The sequence below is a fragment of the Amblyomma americanum genome, chromosome 7 (assembly GCF_052857255.1).
Source record: "Amblyomma americanum isolate KBUSLIRL-KWMA chromosome 7, ASM5285725v1, whole genome shotgun sequence".
NCBI classification, from domain to species: Eukaryota; Metazoa; Arthropoda; class Arachnida; order Ixodida; family Ixodidae; genus Amblyomma; species Amblyomma americanum.
The window spans coordinates 54,422,707-54,435,075 of NC_135503.1; the positions used below are offsets into that span (position 1 = coordinate 54,422,707).

General features: G+C 45.8%; 1 protein-coding gene across 3 annotated transcripts in view; it reads right to left on the bottom strand.

The window, feature by feature from the left end:
* Positions 1-12,369, bottom strand: part of su(w[a]) (suppressor of white-apricot) — a 45,534-nt gene that overhangs the window by 22,749 nt on the left and 10,416 nt on the right. For all 3 annotated transcript variants that reach the window (XM_077632219.1, XM_077632221.1, XM_077632220.1), the window contains exons 6-8: positions 8,290-8,363; positions 5,073-5,250; positions 1,583-1,783 (exon numbers count right to left, since the gene is read on the bottom strand). In XM_077632219.1, coding sequence (XP_077488345.1) covers positions 1,583-1,783; positions 5,073-5,250; positions 8,290-8,363 — 453 coding nt within the window. The remainder of the gene's footprint in view (positions 1-1,582; positions 1,784-5,072; positions 5,251-8,289; positions 8,364-12,369) is intronic.

A 12,369-nucleotide genomic window follows, 5' to 3' on the forward strand; every position in this document is an offset into this window, starting at 1 on the left:
CACAAGAACGCGACGCCACGATGCGTTGGGCCCAATGTCGCAACGAACACAAAAAAATGAGGGAACAACGCTGACAACGCTTTGACTTTGGATGGATGAGGATTTGGCTTCCCTGGTAACCATGTTGCCAGCATAAGATCGCAAAACTGCGGAAACCGAAACCAAGATGACTGCTTTGAAATGGCTGCACCACGGCACTGCTTTAGGCCAATCGAAGTGCGGTATTTGATTATAACACGAGGGTAAACTTTAAGGAGAAAAAATCCGAGAAAAAACTCGCATTACATTCGAGTAAATACGGTACATAGGATGCAATATATGGCACTATTTTTTCTGCATTTTTGATTAAAAGTGGGTTTATTTCTTTTTTCGCGTTTTCTCAAAACACACATTTTTGACTTGCTCATTTGCGGAAGCGATATCTCGGCCTTCAAGGCAGGTAGAACCATAATTTCTGCTGTGGAATGTAGCTAAGAGTGCAGAGCACACAATGTTAGGAGCAAATTTTGGAATCTGGGTTTCAAAATTTAGCAGTTCTGCTCTATATCAGACAATAGGGTACCCACGTTTTGAACAGTGAACTTTGAATTGCTCTAGCATCGCTAATATTTGTTACATCAATAAAGTACTCCTAACATTGTATTCCCTATGCTTTCTAGTACCTAGCCATATGTTATTATCAATTTCTGCAGTGCGGTTATATTTTCATTGTTTCTTTGAACAGTGAACTTTGAATTGCTCTAGCCTCGCTAATATTTGCTACATCAATAAAGTGCTCCTAACATTGTATTCCCTATGCTTTCTAGTACCTAGCCATATGTTATTATCAATTTCTGCAGTGCGGTTATATTTTCATTGTTTCTGCAAATTATGAACCATTAATTTCATATATCTGCGTAAGTAATTGACCTATTGAAAAACAAATTAGATATTTGAAATCAGTGCAAGAATCTGAATAAGACTGGCGAATTTAATCAAATTTGGCCAGAAAATAAAAAAAATCTTTAAGAGCCATGTTTTCCCTTAACAAGCGTTTAAAACCATTGAACTACACACATTTTTGCTGGGACCGCGGTGCGTGTCCGAGTTAGCCAAATTTCCCAGTTATCGAGATCCGGGAAAACGAGGTTTTACTGTACACAGTGGCAGGTAAGCCTGCTGGCATGCAAAAGTTGCAACCAAGGTTGTGTACTGCAATAACGGACAAATTTCAGGGCCCCTTCAACTTCATTATACCAAGGTTCAACTGCATTTATGCCTTTTCCACGAGCAGCACGCATTGGTCATCAGGAAAGGAAATGGCACAATAAATGTCTCCCTTTCAGTGCGCACCTCAACTGCACCATTAGGGAAGGAATGCAGAAGAAAATGCGTGCCATAGTGGAGAGCTCAGGATTAATTTATGCCACCTGGTGTTCTTTAACAATTATAGACCTCCATAGAAACACAGCTGACGCTGCTGGGATTTGATTATATGTCACTGCACTCAGCAGCTGAACGCCATAACCTCTGAACCACTGTAACAGGTGTTGCATACATCTGGCTACAGTAAATCCATAAATTCCAGAAAAAGAAAGCATACCCTTGCTCTTGACGATGGTCTCGAAGTCTTCGCCATTCTTGGCGACATACACAGCCATCTTGTCTATGATGGGCTGCACATCTGGAGGTGGCGGTATTGCATAGCCCGTGAACACTGCCTGTGATGGCAGCAGTATTGGTTCCAAGCCTGGAGGAGGCGGAGGTGCCGAGCAGTCCTCGCCAGTTCCGTAGCCTTCGTAGCCTGTGAAAAATGAGAAGCATTGAAAAAGGCAGGAGCTCACTGCAGTGAGGCAAAAACTGCTCACAATTCCAAGAAACTGCTCGCCTGTACAAGTTGGCCGCATGCAGCTCTTGAAGGCAGTGGTTAAGTTTTACACATAGAGTGTATTTTGCTCTAGCTGCAGCGTTTTTTTTTTTTTTGCACTCTGCATGGAGACTTCCTTAAGGCCTTACATGATGTTTCTTTGGACAATCAATCACCAAGTTTCCTTCTTGTTAAATTCAGAGGATAATTGTACAGGTTCTATGGGTGTCACTATGACATGGATACAAGAGCTGCACATGAAGCTAACTCATCCTGTTAGCCCGGTGCCACAGTAGAATCTTTATACGAACCTCACAGGGTCATGAAAAAATTCATATCATCCGAAATGAACAAAACTCATATGCAGAAGCATGAGAAATGCATTCATAAAAATTTGTTTACGGCTCACGGGATTCATTTACGGCCACACAGCCACAGCTCACTCCTCGCATATGTACAACGCAGCTGGCTATCGTGATATCAGTGATGTGCAGGGCGCGTGCCACCACTGATTGCTCCTTTTGTTCACATGTTTACAGTACAACTAGTGATTGCAAAGTCGGCAATGTGCAGGCCTATGCCGGCCATGCGCGCACTGCTCACTGATCACAGTACGTATCGCAAGACAAGTGGTTGCGGCACTGGTGATGTACGGGCAGCACTTTGTGCACGAGGATGCGGTTGCAGCTCGTGCATTCGTATGATTCATAGTGGTGCGAGAATGTGTTCAGAAGATGAGAAATTCTGCCCAATCTACACAATGCACTCTGGCTTGGGAGATTTACGAATTCGTGCCATCCTGAAGTTCATATCAACTGTGTTCGTATCATTGAGACTGTACTCTACTAACGTCTGCTAGACTAGTTCCACTGAAATTCGAGTAATTGTAGTAGGTAATTTACTGTATTTACATGACTGTAAGTCGCCTCAAATGCAAGTCAACTTTCCCATATCACATTTTAGAAAAAAAAAATTTCTAGGTCGTTTAAGCTTGGCCTTTAATGATAGAACGTGACAGCATTATCCTGCGGCTGCCACTTATCGCCAGCTGCTATCAGCTGCCGCGCACGGGCGTGCCCGTGGGAGCATTCCCAAACGAAAATGTATTAGTCACTGGACTACTCGTCCCAACCTCGCGACATTGTCCCTACAAGTGCAGCCGCTGTCATTGCTGCTGTGGTCCCACAGCATCTTGTTCTAACGTCGTCGTGCAACGAAATCCCACACTTCGCAATCAGCCACATCACGACATCGCGTAGAACAGCTGAAAATTTTGACTCACTGCAGCTGCCACGCCTGTATCACCCGTTGCAAACGTCGGACTTGTGACCCAGCACGCAGTTGTTTGCTTCTTCAGTGTAAAGGATGACAGCCATCTTGAACGTAGCCGTGAACGAGTGCCAGTTGCTTACCGGACCCGGAGCACAAATAACGACTAAGAACTACATTGAAACGCGGCCGCCAGTAGTCAAATGCATCACTAGCAAAGAGAAACTATGCATGAGCGGCGTTGGCTCTTCCATCGGCTACCGACACTCTCCTGCGCCACTACCGTTCCGAGTGGCGGGGCCGTCGCGACTGGAACAGCAGCCCTTCCATCAACTATCGATGCTCCCTTGGCGCCGAGTGTGCAGTTGAAAGTAAAAAAGAAAACTAACGTGGGAAGTGCCTATTAAGAGCAGAACACGAATGCTTTATCGGACTGCCACCGCTTATCAGCAGCCCCAATCTGCAGCCCCATGTGGGGAGTGGGGGGGGGTGCCGGTTTGCTGCTTATCGACAGCAGCTGTAGGCCGCCGCGAGCGGGGAGGGGATGCCGGTTCTGCACGTTAACATAGATTATTATTTGATTTGAATTGAATGTTCCAGAAAATTGCTTGAACCACCTGTACTTGTGCCATGTTCAGTGAGCGGAAAAAACCAGAGCATTCAAGTGACCAGCACGCGATCGAATCATAGCTCCATCACCTTTGCACTCCGACAAATGTGGCGCACAAAGGGGCAGTTCCATGCAGGCTCCACGTGGGAACTTCATTCGTACAAAGAGTGATGCCAGTTCTGGTTAACATTAAATGGTTAAGTGAACAGTGACGCAACTAGACAAGAAGTGCTCTCACTCACCGCAGAAACGCCCACAAGTGAAGGTGGTGGGTAATGCAATGCATGGCCTGCAACCATGCACATTTGTTCAATGTCTCAGTACTCAGCAGTAAACAATCTCATTGCCTGTTATCAGAGTCGGCTTGCGAACATGTCGTTTCCTGTCTTCACACTGCAATTATCTTCCCTGCAAACAGCAGCTATATTGCACTGAGTTGAGGTGTCCTGGAATGCCACTAAACTGGGATAAATCAGTTCTAAAGTAAATGGATTGTGCACTAAACCTTGGACACAGCCACTGGCTGCGAAGGGCAAGGCAACACAAAAGGGGAGAGGTGGAAGAATAGCGTCTGAGGCACATCCAGTGCAGCTCAACACTGCAAATGAGAGATAAACGGATCCCCAAGGCTAGAGACTAGCTGCACTAATCTGTGCATCCACACAAGCTCCTAATGTTACAAGCTGTGCACATTTTTCTTTCGCCATCACAGTCCGCAAGGCGCAGTTTCACACGTTTATAGCAACCTTCAGATTAAAGAATAGCGCATTTTTGCAGCTTTCCATTGTCCTTGTTTTAGCACCCTTTGCTCAGGCTCACTCACAGATCTGGTTACAAAAATTTGAGCAACTACTTTTAAACGGACAATGAGGGCAAACCCATCCAGTTATTGTTCTCAGTAAAAATTGATTTCTTATCTCTATCTGGGTATATGCTGACATTTGTCCAGCAGCAAAAGATGCATTTATGGCTTTCAAAATTGGTTTCAAAAATTGTTCCACCACTTGATTCAAACTCCTGACATCTACCTCAACATGGACTGGCTGCACCATTTTGAAGTGAATGCCGGTGTAGAATAGCCTCTTGGATCCGTGCTAACATATCGGTGTTGACGAACGCATTTGCTTGCAAAATCAATACAGGACAACTTCTATTTATTCTCAGTTCCCCTTAACATTGAATATCAAACTTAACAAACGCAGTTTTCCTCAAAATTTTACTTGACTGCAACCAGGTTTGGCAGTATCATCATGCTAAACTCGCATTCTCAGAAAGTCCAACGAACACCGGCTGTTGAAAATGAAATTCAGGGCAGCATGTTAACAAAGTCAGAAGCTGCACACTCACCAGCACCGTCTATGTAGCCGTAGGCCGATGCATGATTACCCGCTTCCATGTCCTGAGGCGGTGCTGGGGAGCCGATTCCCGTTGGGCTGTCCAAGTGGGGCTTGAGGTTCTTAATGAGCTGTGAGTAGGCATTGTCCTCCCCTTGCTTGGCCAGAAACACCTTGGACACGGCCACTGGCTGCGAAGGGCAAGACAACACAGAAGAGGAAAGGCAGGAGGACAACATTAGAGGCACGCCCAGCAGTGCTCAACACTGAAAAAAAGTGATAAAGGATCATTAAAACTAAACATTAGTTGCACTAATCTGTGCATCCATATAACCTCTCTGAGAAGCCCCCCCCCCCACTTTAAACCCCTCAAAGTGGATTCTACTGAAGTAAAAAAATGAAAACTGCAACAGGAAGTGTAATATGTAAGCTAAGCCATACAGGCCTTATGAATAATTAAAAAAATTACACATTTCACGATTATATGTGCTCAGTGATGCATTAGTTTAATCCCCAAAAAAGCAAGTATATGATGACAATCAATTGTAGAACTGCATTTCCTTGCTTAAACTTAGCCACAAGTCGTGCTGACTGCCTAGGGATAAAAAAGGGATAGTAGACAGTTTTACTTGACCGGAGCGGCGTCCCGCTCCGCTCAGGCAGCCCAGCGGGAGCGCACCTCCCGTTCCGCTCGCTGGCGACCCTAGCGGAGCGAGCCTAGCGAGACGTTCCCCGGCAGCGGAGCAAGATGGCTGCCCTAGCTAGGCAAGCACGCAGAGTTCGTCGTCGTCTATTTCCGCCAGCGGTGCTAATTCGGCTTTGACATCGTCTTTGTAGATGTAGCAAATGTAGAAGATGTACGTGCATGCGTACGGTGGCTCGTGAAATCAACATCAACGCCAGGAAAAACTTGTACAATCTTGGCTAGGGCTGCTGTTGGCTTGCTTTGGATATCGAGAAGACCCAACCTGTTGAAGTGCATCAATATATGTTAAAAAACATTTCTGCTGCCTGAATTAATTTCAGCTGCATATAAAATGGTACAATATAGAGTATGTTTTACAGTATAAAAAGAAATAATGACACTATATAGTTTGTCAAATGTAGTGCTTCCAGTTGAGTTGCACAGAGGGCGCTACGAGTCTCCTCCGCTAAGGGAAATTCGTTTCACGCGCAACTAAAAGCGATTTCGGTCTCAGCGCTCCGCTACCGCTTACCGTGCTACCGTGAGCGGAATGGGACCGTCGCTCCGGTCAACTAAAACTGTCTAGTATCAAAGAACTAGCACAGGTAGAAAAGAGGCCTGTCAGAAAAAGAAAAAAAGGAAGTGGTCCGCCCTACTCCTTTTTTAACAGCAGAGATCCTCATAGTGGGCTCAACAACATGCCAAAGCAGGGGATGAAAAACAACACCAGCACAAAAGAGAGTCCGTTGGTTTGAGCACAATATCACCAGGACTCACGCAAATGCCTCTCCTCGATGGTGTTTCGTTCGTGCAGGGATTTGCCCCTAGAGCAGGTAAACACAATGCGGTTTGAGATCTTGAAGACACACACGCACACACAGCACTTGCAAACAGTCGAGAAGAAAACGCATGCTTGTAACACTGGGTCATCACCTTCAATGCACGACCTATGACAGCTGATCGAGTCTCATGCTAACAACCTTAGTTACAGCTAATCACTGCATGCATATCTTGCTACTGTGAACTACACACAATACACAAGCATTGTTAAAGTTAATGCTCTGTCCAAAACTAGTTCCTCCTACACGGAATCAAATAGGCAGTTTCTAAGAAGATAATGGCACTACAGTTGCCAACCGATTTTTCGGACTCGAAGGGACCCGAAAAATGGTCCAAAATAATCGAACAGTCCGAAAAATCCGTTAAGTACAAAAAAATCACTTTATTGAAATGAAATCGGCTTAAAAATGTCACTGATTTTACCTTGCGGCAAATTTCTCTTGATGGCGACGATTTGCGCCTGTATTTGTGCCAAGGTTGTGCTTTCACTGTACACACTAGACAGCAAGGTCACCGCGTTTAGTTGAATGCTTCCCACAATCCGACTGTGCACCACACCGCTCGTTAAACACACGCAAAGATAAGGAACTTTTGTTTCAAAGCGGCGGAACCGCCGGACGCAATCACAAAACGGCGAACAAATGTAACTTCGTGAAAACAGCGCCACTCGGTCAACGCGGTCAGAGAAACCTAAGTGACGAAACAGCGAATGGCGAACGTATGAGACCCGCCGCGGTGGCTCAGTGGGTAGGGCGCTCAGCTACTGATCCGGAGTACCCGGGTTGGAACCCGGCCGCGGTGGTTGTGTTTTTATAGAGACGAAACGCTATTAGCGCCCCGTATGCTGTGCGATGTTAAAGATCCCCAGGTGGTCGAAATTATTCCAGAGCCCTCCATTACGGCACCTCTTTTTTTCCTTTCTTCTCTCAGTCCCTCCTTTATCCTTTCCTACCGAGATGTGAGATAGCTTCTGCACAATTTCCTTCCCAACAACAAATTTTAAATGTATGGGACAAGCGATAACTGCCCACGACAACGCGGCGACAAGAGCAAGTTGGCAGCGATGACAATCCGGCTGCCACCTCGAAGTGTCAGAGATCGCAGGGACCCCTACTGGCAACAATGAGGTACTGAAAGTGTGTCAAGCCAAGCCAACTGCAGCACAAATCCACCTCGATCCAAGATGGCGCCTTTTGCGCCGGCGAAAAGCCGATAAGATGGCCGATTTTGGCCCGCAGGCGACTGAAATTAGTCCAAAAAATCGAACTTTCCGGCTTTTTAAGTCTGATAGTCCGAAAAATCGAACTTTCCGGCTTTTTAAGTCTGAAATATCCGCCACGAATATGTATGCGCTTCTATGGGGTGACTGACGGTGCCTCATCGAGGTCCGAAATATCCTACAAGTCCGAATTATTGAAGTCCGAATTACCCGTCGGCTACTGTATAACTCTAAATCACGTTATCAGTATTTGTTTACGCTTCATCATGTTAGTAGTCTATTTAGGCTTCTGTAGCAAACCTCAGCCACTGAAGATTATGCCTTGCACTAAAAAGACAAGCATGTGCCGGCAACAAAGACTGATGACTGCCTTTCTCCTCTTCATTAAGTGCACTCATGTCTAGAGGGAAACTCGCAAATGAGGGAAATGTAAGCCAAGGCTAGTATGATGACCCAGAGCCCGAAACCCACAGCACAGGTGCTCACCACAGCTGGCGTTGATGCTGCAAACAAGCTTGGGTGGAGGTAGTGGTCATCATCATCATCAGACTCCTCGTTGCCTGCAACAAGCACGAGTGGAGCGGAAAGGTCACTGACACCGCAGGCAGAGCCAAGCACAACACTTACAAGATTCCTTTGTTCGCACTGCAGAATCTTTCCACCGCCTCACATTTTTAAAACAACAGCAGTCCTAACAATGAGTATGTATTTTTATCAGGTTTGCAACAGGCAGCTTAGTTAGAAGCAGAGGTGAGCAATAGATAGTACCACAGGTACTGTGAGCTAAACAGAGCTTCAGTACACAACACGTATCAAGCCTGGTTTCAGAAACTAGAAGGAAGTCATTAAACATGCCATGTAATCAACAATTAGCTAACATTCCTTGGTTCAGGGTGTTTGTGGGGCATTCCTAAAGAAGAGTAGTTCTCTGACAAAAGAATAGGCATGCTCAACAACTACAAATACATGGCCAAACATTCATAACTGAAGATGAATTGGCTTTGGCTGATGGACCACAGCCAGACTGGGGCAGTTTTTGCAGGCTATAAAAAATAAACTCTCTACTTGCTGAGATAACAAGTACAATTTTTAGACGGCACGGTAACACCAAGCCGATTGACAATCTGACCTGCGGCCTACGAAGATCAATTCTTCAAACATGAATATTGACGAAGACTAATACCAGTAACTCTTTTTTTCTTTCACACCTTCTACAAGACTTCATTTCTTGCCTCTAGCGAAAAACTATGGCACCTGTCCCCGCAAGCAAGAGAAGAAAAGAACAAAAAAAAAGAAAACTGGGGTAATACAAAATCCGGAGTTAACTTCACAGCGCGACCTCACTAGCAGATCATCCATCTCAATTCCAGATCCATCTTATTTACTGAGATCCAGAGATATGAAGAGCTGGCATTACTTTCATCTTCATTTGGAGAAATTCGCAAGCAAAGTTTTAGCACAAATATGCAGAAAGCTCACCCTTGGGAAAATGACCAAATGCAGAGACAGCTACAATGAAGGAAGAACAATGCACGAGAGTTACACATTCAAAAGGTCATACAGGTGCTGGAAGCAGGGACATGAAGAAGGCAAGAATGTTAATGGTCATATCCAGAAAGTGAGAGAAATGCTGAAAAAAAAAAATGAGATGAAAAGGAAGTAGACAACACGACATCCCTGGAAGGTCTGCGATTCACACAAGTCACTCTGCTCAGTGAAAATGGGTGCAACTTCAAATATCTACCGTAATAACCCGCATATAATACGAGGTTTTTTCCCACAATTAGCGTCTTAAATTTCCGCCTCGTACCATTTGCGGATCCGAACCAAAATTTTCGAAGTTGCTTGAAGTTTTGGTTTCATTATTGCGGCATGGCTACGGCTTGGCTTCGCTACTCTCGACAAACGATGTCACAATGTCGTTTTTTTGTTGTTGATCCCTTGGGTCTGCCGGGGGGGTCGTGTTGTGCCGTGTGCCTGTTGACAACGCACGTGCTCGCATGTAAGCCACGCTTCGTGGAGTGGACGTTTTTTTGGGAGCAAGATGTCAAGGTCTCAAAAACAGTACTCGGCTGCTTTCAAGCGAAAAGTGATTTTAGCTGCAGAGAACATCGGCAACAGTGCGGCCAGGAGGCAGTTTGGTGTCGTCGAGGGAAGCATTCGTGGATGGCGACGACAGGAAGAAGCCCTTTTCGCGTGTAGCGGAATGCGACGAAGCTTTTGCAGCCCGAAGAATGGCGCATTCAAAGAAATTGAACTTGGCCTGACAGAGTTCATACTGCAACAGCGAGCCGCACGTCTAGCTGTGAGCGTGGAGCTTATGCAGGCAAAAGCTAGAGAGCTTGCAAAAGAAAAGGGGATACCGCGCTCTGCCTTCAAAGCAAGCAAGCACTGGACCCATTGCTACATGTGCCGTGCAGGCTTTTCACTACGCCGGCGGACTTCGATTTCACAGAAGCTGCCTGAAGCATTTGAAGAGCTGCTTGTGAGTTTTCAGCACCATGTTATTTTTTTGCGCAAGTCAAAGAACTTTCTGTTAGACCAAACAGGCAATGCCGACCGGACTCCGCTTTACCTAGACATGCCATCGCCCCTCACCGTGCACGAGAAGGGGTCTAAACAAGTTAGCGTCCGGTCCACTGGCAACGAGAAGACGCGGGTTACAGTCATCGTGCACGGCAGATGGCCGCAAGCTCCCCCGTTACGTGATCTTCAAGAGGAAAACAATGCCGAAAGGTGAGGAGCTGCCGAAAAATGTCATCATGAGATGTCCTGAGAAAAGACGGATGAATGAGGATCTAGTCTTGGACTGGGTAAAGTCTGTGTGGTGTAGGCAACATGGTGCACTGTTGTCTCTGCCATCACCCTTGTGCTGGATGCATTTCGTTGCCATTTGTCCGACTCAATGAAGACGCTGCTACGTGACTGCGGCACCAAACTCGTTGTGATTCAGGGTGGGATGACGTCACAACTACAGCCCCTTGATGTTTGTGTAAACAAACGCTTCAAGGACGCAGTCAAGCGTTGCTACGCAGAGTGGATGCACTCAGGTGAGCCTGCAGTGACGCCAACCAGGCGGCTGAAGCGGGCTTCGCCAGCCACGCTGTATGAATCGTGGACGCGTGGGCGGCCATCCCAGAAGATCTTGTGCGTCGTTTTTTTAAGAAGTGCGGCATCTTGAACGCCCTCGATGGCACGGAAGATGAGTACATTTGGGATGATTTGTCAGACAAAGAAATGTCCGAAGAAAGCAGTGCTGAAGATGAAAGTGATTGAACTGAAGTGCGGGATGTGATTTTAATAAATGTCTTCTCTGAGCTTTCGTCACTTGTATTATATGCAGGCATATTTTTTTTCCCCATTTTGCGTCTCTAAAACTTCACCTCGTATTATATTCGGGTTCATATTATACGCGAGTTTTTACGGTAATCCTCTGCTGAACTGAAAGTCATAGGCATAATTCCAACGTAAGTGTGACTTCGTGCTGTAAGAGTCTTGCCTTAGAGCTTTCTTAATTTTCACAGGGCATGGCAAGGTAGGCTCTATTTCAAAGCTTGAACCTTCTTTCTTTAAAGCATGTTTCAATGGCAAAAAGTATTTGCACTATTGTATGCCTCTTTAGAGCTTTTTGTACAGTTGTACCTTATTATAGTTTATCATCCCTGGAACATTTTACGGACTGCTGCTACTGTTTTCTGCACTTTGTGCAAGGACGTTCCCCAGATAGTTTCTTGACTTTGAGACTTCCGACGGTACCACATATGTATACTTTGCATGTGCAAAAAAAATGAATAAATCTGAAGTAACGAAGAAGCACCGCAAGTGTTGGAAAGCAGGCAATGTTGTGACAATAAACATTAACTGCAGATTGGAGCGTTTCATTACTGGGTGTTTTCAGGCAAATTCTTAAGCATTTGAACCTCAACCACATGGTAAACTTTCCAGAACCAGCTAACTGCTTTTCAATACAGGTGCGTGATCAAAGGGAACGAATGTATGAAGACAAAACAGCTTTCAGACATGCCTCATGCATCTTGCCAGCGCTGCAACAAAATGATGCCCAATTTCAGCCACCCACACCAGGTATCATTAGCTGGCACCGCAAAAATTTGCACTGTACGACACCATGTACAAGTTTAAATCCGCCTTTCTCACTAGACGTGTTGCCTTCTGGCAAATGGCGAAAATCCGTCTGCTGCTGGTTGAAAACAAACACACACACATGGGACAAGCAGGCGTGGTATGGCTCAGCGAGGTGCCAACTGAGCTTGCGAAGTGGCAAGCATATGCTTGACAGCTACTGCCATCTGTCGCATACGCCTGTCACTAACATGAACTGTGCATGCGCGAAACAGCTGAGTGAAAAAATGGGAGATGACACTTAAGCCCTGCCTTAAGGGTATGACACTATAGCTATGTTGCCATATATATGCAGGAGGTGACTCTCTGTTTTAAATTCATAGATCTCTGGGAGTCCTCATACCCCTCCTGGTGCAGTTAAGCAGCACCACTGCCCTGCGATGGCAGGTGCTCCCAGCGGTGGGCCTTGTGTAGCCCAGGTTGCTC